Here is a 27,959-nt window from a genome sequence, read left to right as displayed (position 1 = left end):
CCAGCGAGGCCTAGAGAGAGGGTGACGGGGGTTGAATTACAGAGACATTCAGAGGGAGGGAGAGACCTCAGAGACAGAGAGATTCACAGGGTCAGAGAGACACGTGGAGTGGGTCAGAGAAAGGGGACAGAGGACAGAGACACAGAAAAGAGGGGAGGGAGACAGAGAGACTGAATCACAGAGACACAGGGAGGGAAGTCTCTATCTAGAGACCCTCGGCAGAGAGTCACAGAGCCAGAGACAGAGACTCAGAGAGCCAGAGAAACAGAGAGATTCAGAGACCTGTAGAGACATTCATAGATCCTGAATCATAAACAGAGATTCACAGAGCCAAAGAGACAAACGGAGAGATTCAGAGAGCCAGAGACACACGGAGAGATTTGGAAAGTCAGAGAAACAGAGATTCGGACAGTCAGAGAAACAGAGATTCATAGAGCCAGAGAGTGAGAGAGACAGAGAGAGAGAGAGATACATAGAGCCAGAGACACAGAGAGATTCAGAGTCAGAGAGACATAGAGATTCACAGAGCCAGAGACACAGAGAGAATGAATCACAGACACAGAGGGATGGGGAGACCCCTAGAGACAGAAAGAGATTCAAAGAGCCACAGAGACAAATAGAGATTGGCTCAGAGAGAAAGGGACAGAGACAGAGATAGACAGAGAAGAGAGGAGGGAGAAAGATCCCCCCCCCCCCACCCATGCAGTGACAGAGAGAGAGATTGACAGAGCCAGAGAAGGACAAGCACAGAGAAACAGATGGAACCAGAGAGATACAGGAAGAGACAAACAAAAACAGAGACAGACAGAGTTGCAGAGCCGGAGAAAGGGAGAGAGACACAGACAAAAGCATTTATAAGGACAGGGGTGGAGGTGAGGAGAGAGAGGGAGAGACAGGGCCAAGCACCTAGAGAGCCACCCCCAGAGAGGAAGACAGAGACAGACTTCCAAAGAGATCAAGAGGCAGAGGGAGGGAGAGACAGAGTCACAGAGCCAGAGAGACAAATACAGACAGGGAAAGGGACAGACTCAGGGAGACAGAGGCGGAAGAATTTATCAGACATAGAGGGAGAGACAGAGGTAGACCGATTCACAGTGAGACAGACCAAGACCCCAAGAAGGGCAGAGACACCAAGACCCAGAGATGGCGACAGATACAGATGGAGACACACAGCAGAGGAAATAGAGAAAGAGAAAGAAATAGAAACAGCATTTCTCTGAGACAGGGAAAAGAAAACATCCTCCGAGAGGCAGAAACAGAGACACATGGAGAAAGCTCGATCTGGGAATAGAGGGAGAGGAGGAACAGAGGTCACAAGAAAGACACTCCCAGGCAGAGACAGCCATACGAAGAATGGAGAGGCCGGGGTGCGGGGGGTGGGGAGCGGAGAAATAAAGACTCCGGCAGCATCAGAGAAAGTGAGAACCCCAGCAGCCTCTTTGTCCACCGCTGGATTCCTAGCCCTGGGCATAAAGTTTGTTGATGGAAGGAGAGGGGCAGGGTCAGACACAGGGACCCCAGGGCGCCCACAGGACGCACGAGGCATCCTAGTGAGGGAGGAACACGGGGCAGGATGACAGATTGCAGGGTGTGGGGGAGCCAGGCTAAGAGGATGCCCCTCCCTCCAGCCAACCCTCGGAGTGGGTGTGTGCACGTGTTGGGGGCGGGGAGGGAGGACATTTGTCCCGAGTCTCCAGGAGGGGAGCGCCTTTAAGCCGAAACCCCGCCCTCTCGGTCGTCCTGGCAACGCCTCCCCCCACCCGGGGCTCCCACATTTCAGCAGGTGCCGGAGCTGGAGCTCCCACCGCCGCCGCCCGTGCCTCCGGCTCCCGGCGCCCCTGCCTTCGGCTCTCCCCCCCGCCACACTCGCCCGCTCCCCCTGGCGGAGCCGGCGCGCCCGAGGGTGCCGCTCCCTGCCCGGCGCGCTCCGCACCTGGAGGTGCCTCGCCCCTCTCCTGCCCACCTCGGAATTTCCCTGCGGCTCCTTTGATCTTTCGAGTCTCGGGCTCCTCTCCCTTCCACCTGTTTCCCCCAAGAAAGGCAGGATCCTGGTCCCTGCTACGTGTCTGGGGCCATGGCTGGTCTGGGCCCCGGCGGAGGTGATTCAGAGGGGGGACCCCGGCCCCTGTTTTGTAGAAAGGGGGCTCTGAGGCAGAAGGTGGTCCACGAAGTCAAGAGCCACAAGTTCACCGCTCGCTTCTTCAAGCAGCCCACCTTCTGCAGCCACTGCACCGACTTCATCTGGTGAGGGGAGGGGGCCGGGGGGCTGGGGGAGGAGGAGACTAGGGGTGCGGACTCCTGTCACCAGACCCCTGTGGGAGGAGGAAGGAGGGGGCTGTAGCCCGGACTCCCGGGTTCTAGGATGGGAGGCTGGACCCGTGGGTTTGAGGGAGGAGGAGGAGGCTAGTTCCTGGAGTCCTGGGTCTGAGGCAGGAAGGATCTAGGGGGCTGGGAGGCTGGATTCCTGGGTCTGAAGAAGGAAGAAACTGCGGGCTGAACTCCGGTCTGAGGGAGGAAGGGCGAGGGGCCAACATGTCTGGGTTCTATAAAGAGGAGGCGGCTGGGGCTTGGCCACCTGGGCCCTGCGGGAGGAGGGTCGGAGAGCGCAGGCCCCCTGTGGCTCGCAGAGGTTGGGGGTCCAGGTACCCCTTTCTGCACTGACCCAGGATCCCTGGCTCTTTCAGGGGTATCGGAAAGCAGGGCCTGCAATGTCAAGGTAAGACCTGGGGCCCGGGGCTCCTGGGACCCTCGAGCGGGTGGAGGCTGGGGCCACACAGCTGAGGCTGCTTGACACACGTGTTTTCTGGTCCCCAGAGAGGCGCGGGGGAGCCCGGGGCGGGGGGTGTGGCAGAGACACAGCCTGTGGTGGGGAGGGAGCTCTCATGGTGGGGCCACCGCGGAGGTGGTGCTGGGGGCCCCTCCCTCGGCCGGCTCCAGGTGGGGACAGATATTTGGAGAATCTGTTGCCATGGGAACAGGGAGATTTGGAAAAGGGGAGCTGAAGGGGGGAAGGGGGAGGGGGCTGGAGATGCAAAGTCAGAGTCCCCCCCACCCCAGGCTGCTGTTGCCATGACAACGCCAGCCGTCCTAGGCAGGGGCAAGCCGGGTGGGGTCACCAATGGGCGAGTGGGGGCCGGGCGGGGCCGTCAGTTCTGGGGGGCGGGAGAGGGGGGCGAGTCCTTGAGCACCAGCTGCTACTGCTGAGAACAGAGTGAGTCAGGGTGGGGGGCGGGCCGGCAGCAGCGCCCCCAGACTCACTTCTGCCCAAGTTGCTGCTTCCGGGGCTGCCTCTGAAGATATTTCGGTTTTCGCTCTTTGAATCTGTCTGCCTCTCTCGCTTTCTGATCTCCGCCGGTGGGCCTGCGTCTGTTTGTCAATGGGATCTATTTTCTTTCTCTCTGTCTTTCTCCATCTCCCTTCCCTGGGCTCTGGGCTCTGCGTCTCTGTTTCTGACTCAAAGCCCACCTCTTGGGTTTCTGTCTCCTGCTTTTCTCTCTCTGGCCTCCGATTTTCTCTCTGTTGGACTCTGTGTTGAGATTTCTGGTTTTCTCTGTGTCCGAGTTCGGCTCTTACTTTCCAGTTTTCTGTCTGCTGGGGTATTCCTCTGGATGGATCCGTGCCTCCGTCTGTGTCTCTATGATTTTCACCTTTAGTCTGCAGCTTTGTGGTTCATCGGCGATGCCACGAATTTGTGACCTTCGAGTGTCCAGGCGCTGGGAAGGGCCCCCAGACGGACGTGAGTGCCCGGACACCTGGTTCTCCTCCTCGGGCCGCGCCCCCGCCCTCACCCCCTCGGCGTCCGTCCCAATTTCTCCTGCTATTTTTATGGCTGGGAGGGGAGGGGGGCTGGAGAGATAGGGGGAGCTATCTGGCCCAGATTCCTTGCCCTTGGCCTGGAAAGGGGGAATGCGAGGGGGACTGACAGGCTGGGGACCCAGGTGGGGGACAGAGAGGAGGCCGGGGCTGAGGAGACTGAAGACGGGCGCTGCAGGGGGTGGGCTGTGATCCGGAGTGATGGGATTTAAACCCTGAGAGCTGAGGGGCACACAGAGAGAAATATCAATGCAGGTGCTGAGATCCCAAGGTAAGACAGAGGGAATCTCAGGAAGAGGAACAGAGATACAGAAAAAGACAGACATCTAGGAGAGACTGAAGCTGAGGCAGAGAGAGAGACGGAACAGAGAAAGAACCAGGGAGAAAGAGGGGAATTTGGAGGCACCGAAAGACAGACAGAGAAACTCCAAGAGACGGAGACGCAGACCCCTGAGAGAGAGATTAAACAGAAAATGGTGGATACAGACTAGAGCTTAGGAGACGCCGAGAGGAGACCCAGAGAGGTCCCACAGTACACATGCACACGCGTGTGTGGATGCACAGATGCCCGTGTAATCACAGATGTGCAGCACGCAGACACACGGCCTCTCCCCACCCCATCTCTCCATCAGAGGCTCACAGAAACAGTCAACGCTGAGTGCCCATCCCTGTTCCCTTTTCCGCTTTATCTCCGAGCCTCAGTTTCCTCCTCTAGAAAATGGGGCTGATGCTGTAGCATTAACCAACAGAACCGTCTACAGTGACGGGAACATTCTGTACATGCAGCCACCAGCTCCCTGTCACTAGTGAGCATTTGAAACAAGGCCACTGTGATCGAGGAACAGAAATTCCATTTCGTGTCATTTGAATTGTCTTACATATAAACAGCCACATGTAGGTAGTGGCTACCGAATGGGACAGCACACATCTAGACACTTCCCAGCTTGTTTTGAAATCAGGTGGGTTGAGAGTTTCGCCCAGGGTTTGATGCAAGATTGGAGACAGTTTTATGATGTACAGATGGACAGAGAGGCAGAGAGAGAGAGAGACAGAGAGAGAGACAGAGAGAGAGAGAGAGACAGAGAGGAAGAGACAGAGGGAGAAAGAGATAAATATCCACAAAAGTCCATCAGGTGTTTTACCAGCTTATCAGCTGAAAATAGCAGAAGTGTACGTAGAAGATGTGACTTCATAGAACATATATTGAGCACCGCTGTCTACCAGCACGTGTATGTGATTGATCACCTGCCTCAACCACTCACCTCCACCACCAGCACCAGACTAAGTCTGATGTATTCAGGGCTCAAACACTCAACAAATTTTTTGTTTTGTTTTGTTTTGTTTTTTTGTTTTTTTGAGACGGAGTTTCACTTTTGTTACCCAGGCTGGAGTGCAATGGCACGCTCTCGGCTCATCGCAACCTCCTCCTCTTGGGTTCAAGCAATTCTCCTGCCTCAGCCTCCCGAGTAGCTGGAATTACAGGCACGTGCCACCATGCCCAGCTATTTTTTTATATTTTTAGTAGAGACGGGGTTTCACCACGTTGACCAGGATGGTCTCGATCTCTTGACCTCGTGATCCACCCGCCTCGGCCTCTCAAAGTGCTGGGATTACAGGCTTGAGCCACCGCGCCCGGCCAACAAATTTTTTTCTTGTTCTTTCTATCCTGTAATCCCAGCTCCTGGGGAAGCTGAGGCAGGAGAACTGCTTGAACCCCGGTGGCAGAGACTGCAGTGAGCTGAGATCGAGCCACTGCACTCCAGCCTGGGTGAAAGCGAAACTTTGCCTTGGAAAAAAGAAAAAATTTTTTTTGTATTTGTTTTTGAGAGAGAGTCTCGCTCTGTCGCCAGGCTGGAGTGCAGTGGCACAATCTCGGCTCACTGCAACCACCGTCTCCCGGGTTCAAGCGAACCTCAGCCTCCCAAGTAGCTGGGACTACAGGTGTGCACCACCACGCCCAGCTAATTTTTGTGTTTTTAGTAGAGACAGGGTTTCATCATGTTGGCCAGGATGGTCTTGAACTTCTGACCTTGTGATCCCCCTGCCTCGGCCTCCCAAAGTGCTGGGATTACAGGCGTGAGCCATTGTGCCCGGCCTATTTTTGTTTTTGTTTTAGATGGAGTCTTGCTCTGTCACCCAGGTTAGAGTGCAGTGGCACGATCTCAGCTGACTGCAGCCTCCACCTCCCAAGTTCAAGCAATTCTCATGCCTCAGCCTCCTGAATAGCTGGGAGTACAGGCATGTGCCACCCTACCCAGCTAACTTTTGAATTTTGAGTAGAGATAGGGTTTCACCATGTTGGCCAAACTGGTCTTGAACTCCTACCTCAGATAATCCACCCACCTCAGTCACCCAAAGTGCTGGGATTACAGACATGAGCCACCGCACCTGGCCGATATTTTGGGTTTTTTGAGACAGGGTCCCACTCTGTCAGCCAGACTGGAGTATAGTGATGAGATCATAGCTCACTGCAGCCTTGAATTCTCCAGGCTCAAGTGATCCTTCTGCCTCAGCCTCCTAAGTAGCTGGAACTACAGGCAAAAGCCACAACACCTAGCTAATTTTTTTAATGTCAGAACTCTTGAGCCAATTTTTTTTTTTTTTTTTTTTTTTTTGAGAGGAAGTCTTGCTTTTATCCCCCAGGCTGGAGTACAGTGGCACAATCTCAACTCACTGTAACCTCCACCTCCCAGGTTCAAGCGATTCTCCTGCCTCAGCCTCCCGAGTAGCTGGGATTACAGGTGCCTGCTACCATGCCTGGCTAATTTTTGTATTTTTAGTAGAGATGGGGTTTCACCATGTTGGCCAGGCTGGTCTCCAACTCCTGACCTCAGGTGATCTGCCTTCCTCAGCCTCCCAAAGTGCTGGGATTACAGGTATGAGTCACTGTGCCTGGCTACACTTAGCTAATTAAAAAAATTTTTTTAAATAGAGATGGAGTCTCGCTATGTTGCCCAGGCTGGTTTTCAACTCCTGGTCTCACTCGATCCACCTGCCTCAGTCTCCCAAAATGATGAGATTACAGGCCCCAAGTATTTTGTATACAGCATGGGATTGGGTCCACACAACAGCTGATGTGGTTAAGTTAGGTGTTTTTCCTGTCTTTATCTGGTTTGAATTTCAGCTTCACCACTTTTTGGTTCTGTGACCTTTCCTGAGTTAATTTACCTCTCTGCACTCTTTCAATTCCTTGTCTATATGTGGAAATGATAATTATTCTCACTATGAATTGTTTTGAAGATTTAGCGAGTCAGACATCTGGGATGGTTTCTGACAAATAGCAAAAGCCAAAATGTTATTATTATTGTGAAAATTTTTACCAATGAGGAATCAGGTGAATAGTGAAGAGGAGATCTTTCCTCTACATCACTAGGGTTTTTTTTTGTTTTTTGTTGTTGAGACAGGGTCTCACTCTATTGCCCATGCTGGAGTGCAGTGGCATAATCTCGGCTCATTGCAACCTCTGCTGCTGGGTTCAAGTGATTCTCCTGCCTCAGCCTCTTGAGTAGCTGGTATTACAGGCAGATGCCAACATGCCTGGCTAATTTTTGTATTTTTAGTAGAGATGGGGTTTCAGCATCTTGGTCAGGCTGGTCTTAGAACTCCTGACCTCGTGATCCACCCATCTCTGCCTCTCAAAGTGCTGGGATTACAGGCATGAGCCACTGTGCCTGGCCTGATCTTAAAAGTAGCTTGTGTTAAGAGCTTAAGATGTGCTAAGGGTTTGGCAAGTATGACTTCATTTGGTCTTCAGGGAGAGCACATGCCCCCACTTTTCAGAGGCAAAACTTGAGGCTTTGAAAAGGGGGCAAGCGTGGTGAGGCCACCTAGCTGGGTAGGGGGTAGAGGCAAGATTTGAACTCCGATCTATCTAACCAGAGCCTCCATGCTGTCTCCGTTTTAACAGCAATGTTCACTTTTTTGTTGATTGCTTGTTTTTTTTGTTTGTTTGTTTTTGTTTTTTTTTGAGACGGAGTTTCGCTCTTGTTACCCAGGCTGGAGTGCAATGGCGCGATCTCGGCTCACCGCAACCTCCGCCTCCTGGGTTCAGGCAATTCTCCTGCCTCAGCCTCCTGAGTAGCTGGGATTATAGGCACGCACCACCATGCCCAGCTAATTTTTTTTTGTATTTTTAGTAGAGATGGGGTTTCACCATGTTGACCAGGATGGTCTCGATCTCTCGACCTCGTGATCCACCCTCCTCGGCCTCCCAAAGTGCTGGGATTACAGGCTTGAGCCACCGCGCCCGGCCGCTTGTTTTTGTTTTTGAGACAGAGTCCCACTCTGTTGCTAGACTGGAGTGCAGTGGTGTGATCTTGGCTCATTGCAACCTCCAATTCCCTGGTTCAAGTGATTCTCCTGCCTAAGCCTCCCGAGTGGCTGGGACTACAGGCACACATCACCATGCCCAGATAATTTATTTATTTATTTATTTATTTATTTAGAGACGGAGTCCTGCTCTTGTTACCCAGGCTGGAGTGCAATGGCGCGATCTCGGCTCACTGCAACCTCCGCCTCCTGGGTTCAGGCAATTCTCCTGCCTCAGCCTCCTGAGTAGCTGGGATTACAGGCACGAGCCACCATGCCCAGCTAATTTTTTGTATTTTTAGTAGAGACGGGGTTTCACCATATTGACCAGGATGGTCTCGATCTCTCGACCTCGTGATCCACCTGCCTCGGCCTCCCAAAGTGCTGGGATTACAGGCTTGAGCCACCGCGCCCGGCAATTTTTTTATTTTTTATTTTTAGTAGAGATGGGGTTTCACCACGTTGGCCAGGATGGTCTCTAACTCCTGACCTTGTGATCCACCTGCCTCGGCCTCCTAAAGTGCTGGGATTACAGGCATGAGACAGCACACCCAGCCACGACGTTCACTTTTGAGAATCAGAATAGCAGCCTCTGTCTGTGGATGCTTGTGTGCCAGGCCCCCTGTGGAGAGCCTTCACACACAGCATTTTATTTAGTGTGGCAGGAACCCTTTGAGTTAGGGTCAGTGGAAGACCTTTTGAGACCCAGTGTGTTGAAAGGGATCCTTTCAATGGGTTACACTAACACCCTCCCCTACCCAAATATATATTCGAACTAGAAACCCCACTAAAATAAATGGAAATTCGAGAAGGGCCTAAATTTTCACCCTGTGATAATTCCTTTAACGGATTCTTAGAATCCAGTTATTTAACAAGCAGACATTGTCCTGGGAGTAGGGGGTGGTGGGGGAGAAGGAGAAGCTTTACTAATGCCCTGCATTCATACTTAATGGACCTTGGAAATTTAGCATTGCTTCAAGATACAGATGATTTATTTCCACTTGACAGAGGAGGAGGCTGAAGCTCAAAACTGGGAATGAACTCGCCCCAAATCACACAGCTGAGAAGTGGCCTAGCTCTTACTTCAATTCAGGGCTTATGTAGGCACTGCAATAAAATCCCTAATAATAACCACAGTAAGATTCATAGCGTTGGGAGCATCTAACATGGTAGGCACAGCTATGTTTTGTACACGAATTCTTATTTTTTATTTTTGTACGTCATTATTTCATTTAGGCCTCCTGGGTTCCTATGATAACTGAGGGGTCATATTTTCCATTCCACCTGGAGTTGTGAGAAGGCATACCATGTAGACACTGACAGAAGCTGCCAGTGAACGAGCTGGGGTTCAGGATGGCCCACAAGTCCTCAATAACTTCTGAATGTTGGGGGGATGAGGACTATGGGATGTTGGAAGCTCCTGCCTCCATTTGTCAGTGAGGCCCCTCTGCCTCCACCAACTGTTTTTTTTGTTTTGTGTTGTTTTTCTGAGACAGATTCTTGCTCTGTCGTCCAGGGTGGAGTACAGTGGCGAGATCTCGGCCCACTGTAACCTTGGCCTTCTGGGTTCAAGCGATTCTCATGCCTCAGCCTCCTGGGTAGCTGGGATTACAGGCGTGTGCCAACATGTCTGGCTAATTTTTGTATTTTTACTTTTTATTTATTTATTTATTTATATTTTTAAGATGGGGTTTCACCATGTTGGTCAGGCTGGTCTTGAACTCCCAACCTCAGGTGATCTGCCCGCCTTGGCCTCCAAAGTGCTTGGATTACAAGCGTGAGCCACCATACCTGGCAATTTTTGTATTTTTAGTAGAGACAGGGTTTTGCCATTTGCCCAGTTGGTCCCAAACTCCTGAGCTCAAGGCATTCCACTTGCCTCGGCCTCCCAAAGTGCTGGAATTACAGGCATGAGACACCACTCCCGGCTGGGACTACCGTATTTCCAATTTCAGTTCTCCAATTTCTGGTGATTCCATCCCTGCCTCACTTTTCTCCAGAGCACCCATTACCATATGTGTAACTATATTTTTTATTTATTTACCATGTCTACATTCTGTCTCCCTCCACTAGGAAGTAAACTCCATGTGACAAAGAGGGTTTTTTAAAAAAAATTGTTGTTTTTTTCATTTGTTTAATGCTTTGGTCCCCACACAAAGAGCAGTCCCTGGCACACAGCAGGTGCTTAATAAATATTGGTATGTAGAGTGAAAGAGATGGAGCCTCAGGCCAACAGAGAGCAAAGCAGGAGGAAAAGATAAAAGGGCCCCTCCCTTGGGGTTTCAGTATCCTCCCAACGCCCCCTAAGCCAATCTTCTCTGCCCCCAGGACCCCCGGAACAAGCACAAGTTCCGCCTGCACAGCTACAGCAGCCCCACCTTCTGCGACCACTGTGGCTCCCTCCTGTATGGGCTTGTGCACCAGGGCATGAAATGCTCCTGTGAGTGAACTTGACTTTGGGCCCTTTCAAAAGCTCCTGGTCTGGGTTCCCGGAAATGCCCGGGGTGGGGTGGGGGGGATGGAGTCTTGGCTTGGGGACACGCCTGAGTGCTACCCGCTGCCCTCTCCCGCAGGCTGCGAGATGAACGTGCACCGGCGCTGTGTGCGTAGCGTGCCCTCCCTGTGCGGTGTGGACCACACCGAGCGCCGCGGGCGCCTGCAGCTGGAGATCCGGGCTCCCACTGCGGATGAGATCCACATTACGGGTGAGGCCACGCCCCCTCGCCTGGCCCCGCCCCTCCCCAAGCGTGAGGCGGGGCTAAGTGAATGCACCTGTGCTGGCCCAGCCCCACCCCAGACAGGGGCCACGCCTCTCTCAGTGGTCACGCCCATACTGCTGACCCCTCCCCAAAGGCCGAGCACACTCTGCCACGCCCCTTTTGGCTCGAAGCCCCGCCTCCAGCCCGGCCTCTTGCAACTTTCAGTGCCTGTTAATGGCTTTCTTATTTATTTATTTATTTATTTACTTTTTTTTTTTTTTTAAAGATAGGGTTTCAACATGTTGGTCAGGCTGGTCTTGAACTCCCGACCTCAGGTGATCCACCCGCCTTGGCCTCCAAAGTGCTTGGATTACAGGCGTGAGCCACCACGCCCGGCCCTTTATTTATTTATTTACTTATAGAGACAGAATCTCGCTCTGTCACCAGGCTGGAGTGCAGTGGTGCCATCTCGGTTCACTGCAGCCTTCACCTCCCGGGTTCAAGTGATTCTCCTGCCTCAGTCTCCTGAGTGGCTGCGACTACAGGCTACTATGCCACTATGCCCAGCTAATTTTTGTATTTTTAATAGAGACAGGGTTTCACCATGTTAACCAGGATGGTCTCGATCTCTTGACCTCGTGATCAAGAGATCGAGACTTGGCCTCTGAAAGTGCTGGGATTACAGGCGTGAGCCACTGCACTCGGCCCTTTGCTTTACTTTTTTGAGATGGAGTCTTGCTCTGTCATCCAGGCTGGAGTGCTGTGGTGTGATCTCGGCTCACTGCAACCTCCACTTCCCGGGTTCAAGGGATTCTTCTGCCTCAGCCTCCCGAGTAGCTGGGATTACAGGCGCCCACCACCATATTCGGCCAATTTTTTTTTTTTTTGAGATGGGATCTCTCCCTGTCACCCAGGCTGGAGTGTAATGGCACAATCTTGGCTCACTGCAACCTCCACCTCCTGGATTCAAGCGATTGTCCTGCCTCAGCCTTCTGAGGAGCTGGGACTACAGGTGCATGCCACTGCACCTACCTAATTTTTATACTTTTAGTAGAGATGGGGTTTCACCATGTTGGCCAGGCTGGTCTCGAACTCCTGACCTCAGGTGATCCACACCGGACAATGGCTTTCTAGATATAAGGATCTTGAGAAGGGAGAGTAACTGGTTCTGAGGGAGGCTACAGTTTGGTACTGGTAATATGGCCGGGGTCCAAACTCTGGTTCCTAATGGAGAAAAGGGCTCTGTGTCTGATTTCGGGATCACTGGTTGGGGAAAGGGCTCTGTGCCCTGTCTTCTGGGTGCTGGAGAGGTAAGAAGTCATGAGGAACAAGACTGAGAGCTTGGAACTCTTGATTGCTGACTGGAGGAGGGCTGGGAGCCCCTTTCTGGATCTCTAACCCCCATACTCTTTCTCACTTCCCCCTTTAGTTGGTGAGGCCCGTAACCTTATTCCCATGGACCCCAATGGTCTCTCTGATCCCTATGTGAAACTGAAGCTCATCCCAGACCCTCGGAACCTGACGAAACAGAAGACCCGAACGGTGAAAGCCACGCTAAACCCTGTGTGGAATGAGACCTTTGTGTTGTGAGTCTGGGGTACAGGGAAGGCAATGATAGCTGACAGAGAATGATCTGAGGGTCCTAGTGGCCCCCAGAGAGCAGCTGATGGGAGGGGTTAGGATAGAGGGAACCCAGAAAAGGGCAGAAGAAGATGGTGGAAAAAAGGAATGGAGTGATTGAGGGAGTTGATGGAGATGCAGAAACAGGCAGACCACTGTATAATTAATCTTCATTGAAGCCCCCCAATCTTAGACAGAGATGAGAGAGAGAAGAGGGAGTCTCAGAAGAGGCAGAAACCCAAAGAGAGACACAGATGGAGAGGGAGGGGAGAAGATGGGGGATGGCAGGGTAACAGGCCAGTTGACAGAAACACAGAGTGACAGAGACCCAGAGAGGAGAGAAGGGTACAGAGACTCAGAAAGAGAGAGAGAAATCTCAAGAGACAAGAGACAGGGATGGGAAGGGACTGCGATTGCAGGAGGAAGGGAGAGGAAGAGCTCTCTAGGTTTACTTCAGGCCCCAAAGCCCTAGCTGGAGAGAGAGCCCCGCTAGAAAGGTCAGAGGTTGGAGACAAAGCAGGAGAGGAACCCCAGCTCGCTGGATTTGCCCCCGCCTCCAGCACAAAGAACAGGGAACCGAGGAGAGCCATGAGCTCAGCCCCGCACCCCACGCACCCCACTTTCCTGCAGCAACCTGAAGCCAGGGGATGTGGAGCGCCGGCTCAGCGTGGAGGTGTGGGACTGGGACCGGACCTCCCGCAACGACTTCATGGGTGCCATGTCCTTTGGTGTCTCAGAGCTGCTCAAGGCGCCGGTGGACGGCTGGTGAGGTTCAGGGCTGGGTCCTGGGGATGGAGCGCAGTATTACCATCTCCATCTGTGTGTGGTCTCTCTCCTCCGGCCACTGTCCTTCCCTCCACCTCCCAGCACGCACGCGCGCGCGCGCACACACACACACACACACACACCCCTCTCTCTCTCTCCATCTCTCTCGCTCCTCTTCCTCTCCCCTCCCTTTCTCCCTCTCCCTCTCTTTTTATCTCACTCTTTCTCTCTTCCATCTCTGTGTCCGTCTCTCTGTGTATCTTTCCTCACTTCCAACGTCTGCCTCTCCCATGGGTGCCCCATCCTCCCTGTCCCCCCTCTGGTCTCCGTCTGTATGTCAGGTACAAGTTACTGAACCAGGAGGAGGGCGAGTATTACAATGTGCCAGTGGCCGATGCTGACAACTGCAGCCTCCTCCAGAAGTTTGAGGTACCCAGACCCCGGCTTCCTCAGGGGAGCCCAGCCCAGCCTCCCACACAGTTCAGAGCTGGCCTTTCCCTCCACCCTTGATTGCCTGCTGATCCTGGGACTACAGTTCCCGGAAGACCCTAGGCCTCCCTCCTCTGCTCTTCTAGGGAACTCGAGCCCCAGGGTCTGATGGGAATTATAGTTCCTATCCATTGCCATGGCTTAAGGGTGTTAGGGGCCCCCAGCCCCTGCTCTAGGGCAATCCCCTACCTCTCTTGGGACCCTGACTCTCCCTTTCTTTTCTCCCAGGCTTGTAACTACCCCCTGGAATTGTATGAGGTGAGTAGAACCAGGGCGTTGAATGGAGCAGTCTCTGTCTGTCCCTGTCTCCGATTTCTTATCCCTCCTCTGACTTCTGTCTTTAACTCCACACACACAAGAGTTGAGCACATATTTGCGCTAGGCTTGTCTTGTGCTTGCTGAATAATCCGGGATCCAGAGGTGAATCTGACCCTCAAGCAACTCCCCAAGGTAGGAACACAGTCACAGATACTTAAAATATAGGAAGATGTGCTAAATTAGAGGTAGCCCAGGGCACTGAAGAGGCCTAGAGGAGGTGCTAACCCAGCCTGGGGGAGGATGGTCAGGGAGGACTTCCCTGAGGAGGTGACGCCAGAATTGATTCTTGAGTTTTAAAAAATCTATCAACCATGACTTTAATCTCTCCATTCTCCATTCATTCATTCACTCATTGAATACCATTTTTTTTTTTAATGGAATCTCGTTGCCAGGCTGGAGTGCAGTGGCATGATCTCTGCTCACTGCAACCTCCACCTCCCAGGTTCAAGCAATTCTCCTGCTTCAGCCTCCCAAGTAGCTGAGACTACAGGCGTGCACCACCATGCCCAGCTTTTTGTATTTTTAGTAGAGACAGGGTTTTACCATGTTGGCCAGGGTGGTCTTGAGCTCTTCACCTTATGATCCACCTGCCTCAGTCTCCCAAAGTACTGGGATTACAGGCATGAGCCACTGCGCCCAGCCTTTTTTTTTTTTTTTTTTTTGGAGACGGAGTTTCGCTCTTGTTACCCCGGCTGGAGTGGTGCAATGGCATGATCTTGGCTCACCGCAACCTCCGCCTCCTGGGTTCAGGCAATAGTCCTGCCTCAGCCTCCTGAGTAGCTGGGATTACAGGCATGCGCCACCATGCCCAGCTGATTTTTTTTGTATTTTTAGTAAAGATGGGATTTCACCATGTTGACCAGGATGGTCTCCATCTCTTGACCTCGTGATCCACCCACCTCAGCCTCCCAAAGTGCTGGGATTACAGGCTTGAGCCACCGCGCCCGGCCTTTTTTTTTTTTTTTAATTTAAATTTAAATTTTTTGAAACAGAATCTGGCTTCATCACCCAGGCTGGAGTGCAGTGGTGCAATCTCAGCTCATTGCAACCTCCACCTCCCAAATTCAAGTGATTCTCTTGCCTCAGCCTCCCGAGTAGCTGGGATTACAGAAGCATACCACTATACCTAGCTAATTTTTGTATTTTTAGTAGAGATGGGTTTTGCCATGTTGGCCAGGCTGGTTTTGAACTCCTGAGCTGAAGTGGCCTCGGCCTCCTAAGGTGCTGGGATTACAAGCGTGAGCCATCATTCCCAGGCAAATGCCCATTTTCTATGGTGTCATAAGCCAGGCCCTGTTCTGGGAATAGAATCAGACCATTCCCTTGGAGAACTCCTCTTCTAGTGGAGGACAAAGTTACAGACGCAGACATTCTCACCACCAGGAGGAATGCGGCCGTAACAGAGATAGCCTCAGGCACTGGGGCATCCCTTGCACAGCCTGAGTCAGAGAAATCTTCCTGGAGAGGTGAGACCTGGTGGAAGGAAGGGCAGGATTTCCCAGACAAAGGAGAGACCAGATTTCCAGGCAGAAAGGAGGAATACTCTCTTCCTCATTTATCCTTTCAAAAAATACTTTATTGAGCATCTCTGTGTGCAAGGCATGGCTCTACTCTCTGAGGATAGAGAGAGCAGGGAAAGAACAAACAAAAAAGTTCCTTTCCTCATGGGGTTTACACAAGTAGGAAGACATCAAACAAAATATATAAGCATGTGATAGGCCGGGCATGGTGGCTCATGTCTGTGATCCCTGCACTTTGGGAGGCTGAGGTGGGTGGATCACCTGATGTCAGGAGTTTGAGACCAGCCTGGCCAACATAGTGAAACCTTGTCTCTACTAAAAATACAAAAATTAGCTGAACGTGGTGGTGCGTGCCTGTAATCCCAGCTACCCAGGAGGCTGAGGCAGGAGAATTGCTGGATTCAGGGAGGTGGAGGTTGCAGTGAGCCAAGATCATGCCACTGCACTCCAGCCTGGGTGGCAGAGGGACGCTTCCTCTAAAAAAAAAAAAACAAGACAATCTTCAAGATTCAGCAACAGCAACAACACGCTCTGTTCTTTCCTCTGGACTCTTACAGAAACTTTCAGCAGAGTTTTTAGTGTTCCATGTGGGGTTCACCCACATCAGAATTCCTAGAGTACTTGCTTTTAAAAGCATATTCCCTGGGCTTTCTGCAGACCTACTGAGTGAGGACCTCTCTGATACCTCAGATGTCTGCACACTAAACGACCTCCTCAGGCAGTGCTTTTGCAAAGTTAAGTTTGAAAACGGGCTTTGCTGGAGACAAGGACACCAGTGGGAGGAAATTCTGAGCCAAAGAGATAGCGTCTTTTGAGATGAGCAGGGATGATCTTCCCCTGCAAACCCGAGAAACCCAGCAGGGCAGACTGCAGGCCAAGGCCTAGAGGCAGGGAGTTTGGGATGGTGTGTGTCCCTGCTGTGCTTCACAGCGGTCTCCCACAGCTCAGCAGGCTCCGTTTACCATTACCAGTGAGGACCTACTGTGGGCCAAACCTTGAGCTAGGTACGGAGCTAACAAGAGAGCAAACAGAAACAGCCCTTATTATTATTATGTATTCATTTATTTGCAATGGAGTCTTGCTTTGTCACCCAGGCTGGAATGCAGTGTTGTTATTTCGGCTCACTGCAACGTCCACCCCCTGGGTTCAAGCGATTCTCCTGTCTCAGCCTCCCAAGTAGCGGGCACTACAGGTATGCGCCACCACGCCCCACTTATTTTTTGTATTTCTAGTAGAAACAGGCTTTCGTTATGTTGGCCAGGCTGGTCTTGAACTCCTGACCTCAGTTGATCCGCCTCGGCCTCCCTCCTGGGATTACAGGCATGAGCCAGTGCGCCTGGCCCTCAACAAATATTTGTGTAGCCTCGATGATGTAGGCACTGTTACTGTGTCTTAGAGAACAAAGCAGACCCCTGCCTTAGGGAGCTCACAGGCCGCAAGCAGATGGTCACACAGATAGATGTAAATTACCAAGAATAAAAGTGCCAGGAAGGTGCTGTCCATGGTGCCCAAGGGGTGGTAAGAGAGGCAACTGACCCAGTTAAAAAAGTCAGGCGAAGCCTCTGTGAAGTGATGGTTAAGTCAAGGTCTAAAGGGTGTTTGGGAGGCAACTAGGAGGGAAGGGGAGGGGAGAGCTTTACAGGAAGACCTAATGGCACACCCAGAGGCCCCAAGGTGGGAGGGGGGTCAGTGTGTGTCAGGCCAGGGTGGCTGGAGTCTGGAACCCCCAGGAGAGAGAAGAACAACCTTCAGGGTCAGTCTCAGCCTGGCTCTGCAAGTCACATGGAATAAAATCTTAACACAGAGAGAGAGAGAGAGCAGTTAACGGGTTTACAAGCATAGGGGAGACATGACCTGGTTTATTTATTTTTAAATTGGCTCCTGTGCCTGTGGAGTAGAGAATGCATTAGAAAGGGCAGCCGTCCATGTAGAGGGACAAGTGTGCAAGCTGTGACAGCAGCTTGGTCATGAGGCCCCCTCCCTGGGGGGCCAAGGCAGGAAAAGGTAGAGAAGGCACCCTAGCTGAAAGCCAGGTGTGGTCCCTGGACTAGCAGGACCCGGGTCACTCAGAAGCTTTTTACACATACACGTTCTCAGGTCCTACCCCAGAGTTACAGTGTTAGAAAATCTGGGAGTGGGACCCAGCAATCTGTTTTACCAAACCCTCTACATGATTCCGGTTAGAGGCTAAGAGCAACCAGACTCTAGAACTGAATCACTTGGGTTTCATTTCTCGCTCGGCTCTTTACTGGCTGTGTGACTTGGGGCAAGTTGCATAACGTCTCTGTGCTAGTTTCCTCTTCTGTAAAATGGAAACAATAGCAGGATTTTCTGGGAACAGCATATCTACAAAATCTACAAAAAGAAAAAAGAGATCTAAGTAAATGTTAGTTAAATAATAAGCCCTCCAGGCTATGGGGAGTCCGAGAAAATTAAGCCAAGGACAGGGTGGGAGGGTGGCCATTTTTTCTCTTTCCAGCTATTCTCATCCTTTTCTTTCTTGGGTGCTGTCTGTCTTGGGGGCATCTCTAATGGCTGTATAAGGTCTAACTCCCTCTGGCTCTTTCTTTCTCCTTTCCACAGCGGGTGCGGATGGGGCCCTCTTCCTCCCCCATCCCTTCCCCTTCCCCTAGTCCCACCGACCCCAAGCGCTGCTTCTTCGGGGCGAGCCCAGGACGCCTGCACATCTCCGACTTCAGCTTCCTCATGGTTCTAGGAAAAGGCAGTTTTGGGAAGGTTGGATTTCTAGGGTTCTGGGGGAAAAGGAGGGTGTCTGTGGGGAGGTCAGATTTCTGGTCTTTAGGGAGGAAGTGGGGGCGGGAAGAGTCTGGGCTCCTCCATCTTCAAGTATGGTTAGGTTGGGCCGTTCAGTTTCCTGGAGAGGAGAGGGTTACAGATGCGGGCACTCTCCCTGAGGGGGCGGGCGGCAAGTCAGGGCTGCCATTCCCTTAAGAGACGGAGGGAGGACCTGGGATCCCGTTTCCCCGAATCCCTGACAGGGAGGGGGCAGGTCCTGTACCACTGGCTTCCCAACATGGATTGGCCCTTTTGGAACTGTGCGTATAGGTGATGCTGGCCGAGCGCAGGGGCTCCGATGAGCTCTACGCCATCAAGATCCTGAAAAAGGATGTCATCGTCCAGGACGACGATGTGGACTGCACGCTGGTGGAGAAACGCGTGCTGGCGCTGGGGGGCCGGGGTCCTGGCGGCCGGCCTCACTTCCTCACCCAGCTCCACTCCACCTTCCAGACCCCAGTAAGGATGCGGGGGGCAGAGGCTGGCCTCGGGGCCCTGCCTCATCCCCTTCTGGATAGATCCCGCAGCTGCGTTGGGATTCTGATTTTAGGGCGAGGCAAGAGAACCTTGTGCTCTCTGGGTGAGGCAGGGCGGAAGGGCTTCACGGGGGGCGTGGCCGGGTCCAGGGGTTCCTGGGGGGCGTGGCCATGCATAGGAGCCCCCCTGGGAGCGTGGCCAGGTGGAGGGGGCCCCCCTGGGGGCGTGGCCAGGTGGAGGGGCCCCCTTGGGGGCGTGGTCAGGCGGAGGGGCTCCTTGGGGAGCTGGGTGCAGAGGACAGACTCATTTGCGGGCGTAGGCAGGGGGAGGGGGGCGTAGGTAGGAGGAGGGAGGCGTGGGCAGGAGGAGAGGGGTGTAGGCAGGAGGAGGGGCTCCTCGAGGGCTTTTTTGGGGGGCGTGGTCAGGCGGATGAGATCTCGGGGTTTGGAGGGGAGGGCTTTGTCAGGCGGATGGAATCATGAATAGGCGTGGCCAAGTAGAGGGCTCCTTAGGGGCGTGGCCAGGAGGATAGAATCCTTGCGGGGCGTGGCCAGGCAGGTGAGACTATGAATGGGCGTGTCCAGGCAGGTGGATTCCTCTGAGGGCGTGGCCTGGAGGATAAGCTCTCCGGGGACAGGGCCAGGCGAATGTGTTCCTCGGGGGCGTGGCCAGGTAGATGGGTCCTGCGGGGCGTCGTGATTCGTTGAGCTCCTTGGGGGCTGGCCAGATGCCTGTTTCTCTGGGGAGCTTGGACGTGAGTGGGTGTAGTCAGCATTCTGGATTTTTGAGCAAAGGAGCCCAGTGAAGGAGAGTGCCTTCCTAGTGGGCCTGCCCAGAATGGAGATCCGAGTGATGGGGTCATCACTTTTGGATTCTGACTGAAGGACACGTCAGAAACACGGCATGCGGCGTGGGGGCCGAGAGTCAGAACTTTCAAGATTTTGAGAGGGTGTGACTTTACCTCCAGGGGCTCTGAATGAGCGTGGCCAGCTTCCTGGATAAAAAAATATATATTCTAATTGCAGGTGAGGCTTGAGCAATTTTGATTCTCAGTAGGTAGCCACAATTGCAAATGTGTGTGAGTGGCTGTGGAAAAACGTTTTGGTGTCCCCGGATTTCGAGCGAATGGTGGGCTCCAGTCTTCAGTTCTGAGAAGGCGGGTCTAGAAAGGCTGACAGTTAAGGGTGGTCTGGCAGGCGGAGACTGAGGTAGCAGGGTTAGCACCTTAGGGCCCTCCTAGGGGTGTGGCTGGGTGCTCTGGATTTCTGGTTAGGTGCATCCGGAGCCTTCCACGTCTGCCCTGAGTGTTCAGGAAAGGACTTTTCCTACCCCGGGTAGATGGGTCCCGCCTCTAAGCCTACACACTCCTCCGCAGGACCGCCTATATTTCGTGATGGAGTATGTCACCGGGGGAGACTTGATGTACCACATTCAACAGCTGGGCAAGTTTAAGGAGCCCCATGCAGCGTGAGTCTCGGCCAACAGAGAAGGATCGGGGCAGTAGAAGCGGGCAGGGTCCAGCCACTGACCTTCTGATGTCCCCACCTGCCCCACCCTCCAGGTTCTACGCAGCAGAAATCGCCATCGGCCTCTTCTTCCTTCACAATCAGGGCATCATCTACAGGTGAGCAGCCCCAGGACTTTCCACGGAGGAAATCATGCTCCTGGAAGGGAAGGGATTTGACCATGTGGCTCCAGACTGCTGAACTCGACTCTTCTTGCAATTCCTACCCCATCCCCCCGTCGTCCAGGGACCTGAAGCTGGACAATGTGATGCTAGATGCTGAGGGACACATCAAGATCACTGACTTCGGCATGTGTAAGGAGAACGTCTTCCCCGGCACAACAACCCGCACCTTCTGCGGAACCCCGGACTACATAGCCCCGGAGGTAACCCTAACCCTGCTGCTCTGACCACACTTTGAAATCCCTTAGAGGGTGTGGCTGATGGTCCAGTATTTATCACGGGTGAGGCCTGACCCTGGGGCCTGGTCATGAGTTGTGGCCTTCTTACCCAGCCAGGCATTCATTCTTCCAGCCTCCAGCACAGGTGAGCCTGTGCACTGAGAATGCCAGGTGGGCCCAGCTGGGTCTCTAAATAGGTAAGGTGGGCGGCACCTGTGGGTGAATGTTCCGGGAGAGTGGGACCAGCGAGTAGGAATTCCCAATAGAGGCTGATCCTAGCCCCTTCTGAGAAGGTGCAGACAATTTCTAATGTTCTCTGAGTGGGTATGGCCTGTACCCTGCAAACACTGAGCATGTCCCAACTATCTCCTGAATACTCTCAACTGGGCAGGGCTCACTCTGGAGTATGCAGTTGGATGGAAGCTTATTTCCTAAGTATTGTACCTGGTTCTCTGATCTAAGTGGGCTGGCTGTGCTGTACTGTTTAACAGGGCAAGATCAGCCAGGTGAGGTGGCTAACGCCTGTAATTCCAGCACCTTGGGAGGTTCAGGCGGGTGGATCACTTGAGGTCAAGAGTTCAAGACCAACCTGGCCAACATGGTGAAACCCCGTCTCTGACAAAAATACAAAAATTAGCTGGGCGTGGTGGCATGGTGGCATTCGCCTATAGTCCCAGCTACTCGGGAGGCTGGGACAGGAGAATCGCTTGAACCCAGGAAGTGGAGGTTGCAGTGACCTGAGCCTGCACTCCAGCCTGGGCGACAGCATAACCTAATCTCAACAACAACAACAACAACAACAACAACAACAACAAAAACTGGGCACAGTGGCTCACGCCTGTAATCTCTGCACTTTGGGAGGCCAAGGCAGGCAGATCACAAGGTCAGGAGATCCAGACCAGCCTCACCAACATGATGAAGCTCCATCTGTACTAAAAACACAAAAATTAGCTGGGTATGGTGGTGAGTGCCTGAGTGCCTGTAGTCTCAGCTACTTGGGAGGCTGAGGCAGGAGAATTGCTTGAGCCCAGGAGGCAGAGGTTGCAGTGAGCCAAGATCATGCCACTGCACTCCAGCCTGGGCGACAGGGTGAGACCCTGTCTTAAAAAAGATGGCAGGATGAGATCTCTAACATTCTGGGAGAGCAGATGCTGTCCTGTGAGTGTTTTAAAGGGGCAGAGTATTGCCTGACTTTGTTAAAGGGGTGGGGCTGATGTTCTGAACATACATACAGATGGATAGGACACATACCTGTAGTCCCAGCTACTTGGGAGGCTGTGCCTGACTAGTGCCCAAGTGATCAATGTCAGTGATCACAAAACCCGGCCTGGTAATCAGAATTATCTGTAGAAAATTTGAAAAATGGCTGGGCATGGTGGCTCATGCCTGTAATCCCAGCAGTTTGGGAAGCTGAGGCAGGCAGATCACTTGAGGTCAGGAGTTCAAGACCAGCCTGGCCAACATGGCGAAACCCTGTCTCTACTAAAAATACAAAAATTAGCCAGGTATGATGGTGGGTGCCTGTAATCCCAGCTACTCGGGAGGCTGAGGCAGGAGAATCACTTGGACCCAGGAAGTGGAAGTTGCAGTGAGCCGAGATTGTGCTACTGCACTCCAGCCTGGGCTACAGAATGAGACACCGTCTTAATAAAGAAAAAAGAGGCCAGGCTCGTGGCTCACACCTGTAATTCCAGCACTTTGGGAGGCCGAGGTGGGCAGACCACAAGATCAGGAGATCGAGACCATCCTGGCCAACATGATGAAGCCCTGTCTCTACTAAAAATGCAAAAACTAGCTGGGCATTGTGGCACGTGCTTGTGGTCCCAGCTACTCACGGAGACTGAGGCAGGAGAATCACTTGAACCTGGGAGGCAGAGGTTGCAGTGAGCCGAGGTCATGCCATGCCACTCCGGCCTGGTGACGGAGCAAGACTAGGTCTTAAAGAAAAGAAAATTTGAAAACTATACACATATTCCTGACTCTGACACAAATATTCTAGGTGTATAGAACCCGTGACTTGGTCTTTAGGTAGTCTATTTGAGGCCAAATGAATGTTTTAAGTGAGTATGCTTTGTTTCCAGAATATTCCAAAAGGTAGATCCCTGGCCAAAATATTTAGAGTGGAGGCTGGGCATGGTGGCTCACTCCTGTAATCCCAGCACTATAGGAGGCTGAGGGAGACAGATTGCTTGAGTCCAGGAGTTCAAAACCAGCCTGGGCAACATAGTGAGGCCCTGTCTCCACTAAAAGCGCAAAAATTAGCCAGGCGTGGTGGTGCATGCCTGTAGTCCACCTGCTTGGGAGGCTGAGGTGGAAGAACCACCTGAGCCTGGGAAGTTGAGGCTGTGATGACACCACTGCACTCCAGCCTGGGCAACAGAGTGAGACCCTGTCAAAAATAAATAAATAAATAAATAAATCACCCTACAAAATAAACATTCAGAGTCAGAAGAGCTAGTGCTGCACGCACTTAAGTGAGTAGGGCTCCCAGGGGGTGAGGCCAGAGGGGTCCTGGGCTTAGGCTTCTTGAGGAACACATCATGATTCCCTGCTTTCCACCTCCCCCAGATCATTGCCTACCAGCCCTATGGGAAGTCTGTCGATTGGTGGTCCTTTGGAGTTCTGCTGTATGAGATGTTGGCAGGACAGGTAAGGGAAGGTGGGGAGAAGCTGACTTGGCTAAAAGAGGCAGAGTGGGGCGCCTCGATCTCAAGAGGAGCGGGTTAGAAGGTTGCCCCCGAATAGCACTGTCCATGGTTCTGAAGCGTCATCTTAACTGTAGACCAGATTGTTTTGTTTTGTACCGTGAATCCCTTCTCCCTAGATGCTAAAGTAGCAGTCTGATGAAGCCTATGGATCCATTCTCAGAAGGATGTTTTTGAATGCATGAAATAGAATAGTATATGCACAAAAAAACAAGGTTCAGCCCTCACTGGCTGTGTGAGCTTGAACAATCACATACATTCTACATCAGCTTGACTGGATTCCTTGACTGCTGAGTGTACTACAGCTAAAGATGTTTAGGTGCTACCTTCCTGATCATCTTAGCTGGCTATGGTAGAGGGCACCTACAGTCCCAGCTACTCAGGAGGCTGAGGCAGGAGGGTCACTTGAGCCCAAGAATTTGAGGTTACACTGAACTATGAGTATGCCACTGTGCTCCAACCCAAGCAACAGAGCAAGACGCCATCTCAAAAGAACAAACAATCTCCCCGGATCATCCCTCCCTGCTCCCCCCACCAAAAAAAAGAACAAACAAGAGAAAAAAAGAAATAAATTGTTGAAAGATAGCCACCAAAACTTTTACAATCTAATTGAATCTAACAACCAACTAAATTAACTTAAATTTATACAGTTGTGTATTTAGAATTGGAATATGGACCTATGTACAATTTCTTATTAGTTCATTAAGTCATAAGTTCTAACAGTAATAGAAAAAAGGAGCTCTAACAGTAATTTTCAAGTAGGAACGACTAATAATTTGAAATATCTGCAACTCTCATGTGGTGAGAAAATACTTGTGATTTATATTGGTAATGAAGCCACAAGTACTGCTGCTGCCTGCATTATAACTGAAGGGAACGCTAAATTTTAGTTAGAAGTTAATAAAAATTTGACTGGGCACAGTGGCTCATGCCTATAATCTCAGCACTTTGGGAGGCTGAGGTGGGCAGATCACTTGAGGTCAGGAGTTTGAGACCAGCCTGGCCAACATGGTGCAACCCCATCTTAAAAAAAAAATTCTTGCCTTGGCATTATTTTTTCAGAAGACTGGGTTCACAGAAGACTGTGAACCCACTCATCCAACCAGGAGAATGCTTGTAGGGTGTTTCCAGCAGTTTTTCCTCTCTTCTGTTTCACTGACATGTTGTGTAATTAGCACCCTGCTGATTTACATAGCAGATAAAGAGAGGCAGAATAGATCAGAGATGCACAGAGCTGAGGCATCTGAGATGGGAAATGAGAGACCCTGATAAGGAGAGAGATCAAGCTTTGGTGGTTTGGTTCAGTCTCTCTCAAGGATATGGGGGGTGTAATGGGTCAAGCATGTTCATGGTGGGGTGAGGATGGTGTGGAAAGTTTGGAGAAAGGCAGTTGGGCAAGTCTCTGACTTTGTCCCCTCCACTTTCATAGCCTCCCTTCGATGGGGAGGACGAAGAGGAGCTGTTTCAGGCCATCATGGAACAAACTGTCACCTACCCCAAGTCGCTTTCCCGGGAAGCCGTGGCCATCTGCAAGGGGGTGAGAGCCCCCTGACTCCCAGCTTCTCCAGGCTCGCAATCCATGCACCCCATTGCTGTCTCTGTGTCTGGTAGAAAAAGGCTCCCTTCCCCAAGTCACTTTACTTCCACCCATTGGAAAAGTTGATATGATACACAGGTTTTGTTAGAACAATGATTTACTGCCCTGTTGCCACCAGGTCTGGAGGTGGCCTCCGTCTCATCCCTCTCTGTGGCCCCTACTCCTCAGCTCCCTGCTTGCAGGAAGTGCTGGGAGTCCAGGGTCTCTTTCCAGAACTGGGTGGGACAGGTAAACCCAACTTCTACCGCTTTTCTTCCTGTGGGATCTTGGGTGAGTCACCAAAACTTTGTGAGCTTAACTCTCCTCAGAGGTTATGGAGTTGCCACAGAAGAAAGCACCTGGGTCTAGCAGGTGTTCACCCCGTGTCAGCACCTTCTGCGTCTAGCGGCTCTCTCTGCATCTCCTTGACGGTCTCTCTCGTTTCTGTCTCTTGCCTCCCCCTCCATCTGCATACAATGGGGTTCTCTGTGTCCCTTCCTTTTCTCCGTGTCTCCTTCTGTATCTGTCTGCACTTTCACACCTTTTCCTCCCTGCTTCCCCCCGTTCCCCTCCCCTGTCCACTCTCATACACACAACACTCTGCATCTCACCCACCTCTCTTGCTGGCTTTCTGTCCCCTTTCTCTGGGTCTCTGCCCCCATATTGGGTCTTTGTTCTCGCTCTGGATGTGTGTTTTCTGGGTCTCTATCCTTCTCTCTTTCCGGATCTCCCATCCCCCGGGTCTCCTCTGTTTCCTCCCTTCTCCGGGTTTCTGCATTCTCACCTGGGGTCTCTGCACCCTGTTCCGAATTTCTATTTCCCTTTTCTCTGGGTCTGCAACCTCTCTTCCCCCCTTCCCCCCCTCTTCCCCTTTGTCTCCTCTCCCCTTCTCTCCCTCCCCTACCTCCTTCCCCCCTCCCCTATCCCATCTCCATCTCCCCTGCTCCATCTCCCTCATTATCTTCCTTTCCTTCTCCCCCTGGGATCCTCCCTGTATCTCTCCTTTTTCTCGGGTTCTCTGCCCCTCACAATCTCACACCATGATGTGTACTGTTTGTCTGTGTGTCCCTGGGTCTCTGGGTCTGAGTTTGGTCACTCCCATTCTCATGTATCCTCCCTCTTCCTCTGTGTCTCTGTCTCTCTTCTCTCTGTGTGTGTCTCTCTTCTCTCTCTTCTCTCTCTCTGTCTCTCTTTTTTTCTTTCTCTCTCTCTCTCTCTCTCTCTCTCTCTCTCTCTCTCTCTCTCTCTCTCTCTTCTTTCTCTGCCTTTCCTCCCTCCCTTTGCCTGTTTCCCCTGGCTGTTCTTATCTCTCTGGATCTCATGCCTGTGTCTCTTGGGTCCACCATCCTCCCTTCTGTGTCTATTTCTTTCTCCATCTCTGGGTCTCCCTGTCCGGGACTTTGTCTGTCTGTCTGTCTGTCTGTCTCTGTGTTTCCCACAGTTCCTGACCAAGCACCCAGGGAAGCGCCTGGGCTCAGGGCCTGATGGGGAACCCACCATCCGTGCACACGGCTTTTTCCGCTGGATTGACTGGGAGCGGCTGGAACGATTGGAGATCCCGCCTCCTTTCAGACCCCGCCCGGTCAGTCATCCTCCAGGCAACAAAAACTTGGTCCCTGAAGGGGTGGGGTTCCCGTGGGTCTCCATGTACCTGTGTCCGGGGTTGGAGCTCCCTCCGCCGAGGTCCCCCTCCCAAAGGGAGGTGCAGTGACCGTGAGGCATGCACAGAGATTCTGCAGGAAACAGGAGGTGGCACCGGGGTGCACAGAGGGACATGGAGGAGCCCAGGGAGCTGCTTCACTTTCCCTCCCCGGTCTCCCACAGTGTGGCCGCAGTGGCGAGAACTTTGACAAGTTCTTCACGCGGGCGGCGCCAGCGCTGACCCCTCCAGACCGCCTAGTCCTGGCCAGCATCGACCAGGCCGATTTCCAGGGCTTCACCTACGTGAACCCCGACTTCGTGCACCCGGATGCCCGCAGCCCCACCAGCCCAGTGCCTGTGCCTGTCATGTAATCTCACCCACCGCCACTAGGTGTCCCCAACTACCCCTCCGCCGCGCCGGCAGCAGCCCCCACTTCACCACCACACACCCCCCCCGCCCCATTCTAGATCCTGCACCCCAGCATTCCGGCTCTGCCCCCGCGGGTTCTAGTTGCCCCTTCCAAGCGTTCCTGTTCTTCTAAACTCTATAGAGCCTCTAGAGCTGTCCCGCGTTCAAGCCTTGAGTGGAGCCCGATATTCTCCCCAACCTTAGCATTCTGGACTCTGCCCCCATGGGGTCCAGAGACACTACCACACCACCGCCATCCCCAACTCCATGGGGTTCGAAACTCCATCTTGGTAGTTCTATGCCTCCCTCCAGACCACCCCGCCCCTGGGGAAACAGCCTCACGGGGTTGGCTGTTCCAGACTCAGGTTCCAGAACAACCCTCAGCTTCCGAGGCCCGCTCCCCCGCCTCCACTCCAGTTCTAGATGAGTGGGAGGCGTGACCCCTCCTCCAGTACGTCCCACGGCTGTGCTCTGGGGATTCCTGGGATATATGGAGAATTCTTTCCCCAGCGGCTCCCAATCAGCTTTTGTTCTAGACTTCCCCATCCCGAAGCCATCACTGATCCCCGCCTCCCGCCCGCCTGCCTGTGCATGGCTCCAGTCTGGCTCGGACCCACCGCAGTCTTCCCCAGTGCCTGCCACTCTCTGGGACTCTCCTCCTCCCCTCCCTTCCCTTAGCCTCTGCCACCCGGCCACAGCTGCTGGAGAATAAATTTGGGATGCTGATGCTGAAGTGTTTGGATATTTTCTTGTAAGCTTGGAGAATGAAGGGGGTGTGGAGGCGGGACAGTGACTGTACATAGAAACAAACAGAGAAGGAAAGCGTGGAGACCCACAAAGTGGAGGGGAGACACCCACAGCAGGGGAGCAGGCAGAGGAGCGCACACACAGACGGAGGCAGGGAGAGAAAATACCACA

At 52.6% G+C, this 27,959-nt stretch overlaps 1 protein-coding gene across 1 annotated transcript; it reads left to right on the top strand.

Moving 5' to 3' along the window:
• The first annotated feature begins 1,691 nt into the window (after window positions 1–1,691).
• PRKCG (protein kinase C gamma) lies at window positions 1,692–27,774 on the top strand. Its single transcript, XM_010331970.3, has 18 exons — window positions 1,692–2,244; window positions 2,685–2,716; window positions 3,654–3,736; window positions 10,450–10,561; window positions 10,695–10,826; window positions 12,250–12,406; window positions 13,071–13,205; window positions 13,547–13,634; window positions 13,923–13,952; window positions 18,116–18,268; window positions 18,599–18,787; window positions 20,181–20,272; window positions 20,367–20,429; window positions 20,557–20,695; window positions 23,279–23,359; window positions 24,845–24,952; window positions 26,433–26,573; window positions 26,816–27,774. The coding sequence occupies exons 1-18, from the start codon at window positions 2,075–2,077 to the stop codon at window positions 27,002–27,004; spliced, it is 2,094 nt and encodes a 697-aa protein (XP_010330272.1). The 5' UTR covers window positions 1,692–2,074; the 3' UTR covers window positions 27,005–27,774.
• Window positions 27,775–27,959: the final 185 nt, after the last annotated feature.

This window comes from Saimiri boliviensis, chromosome 14 (genome assembly GCF_048565385.1).
Source record: "Saimiri boliviensis isolate mSaiBol1 chromosome 14, mSaiBol1.pri, whole genome shotgun sequence".
NCBI classification, from domain to species: domain Eukaryota; kingdom Metazoa; phylum Chordata; class Mammalia; order Primates; family Cebidae; genus Saimiri; species Saimiri boliviensis.
Note: the sequence above shows the minus strand (reverse complement) of the source record. Positions and strands in the feature narration are given on the sequence as shown.

Excerpts from the sequence above, each read along its gene's own strand:
- PRKCG (XM_010331970.3), top strand. The coding sequence starts at position 2,075 with ATGGCTGGTCTGGGCCCCGGCGGAGGTGATTCAGAGGGGGGACCCCGG. Across the intron at positions 3,737-10,449 it reads GGAAGGGCCCCCAGACGGAC|GACCCCCGGAACAAGCACAA; the intron begins GTGAGTGCCCGG and ends CTCTGCCCCCAG. Across the intron at positions 18,269-18,598 it reads GAAAAGGCAGTTTTGGGAAG|GTGATGCTGGCCGAGCGCAG; the intron begins GTTGGATTTCTA and ends CTGTGCGTATAG.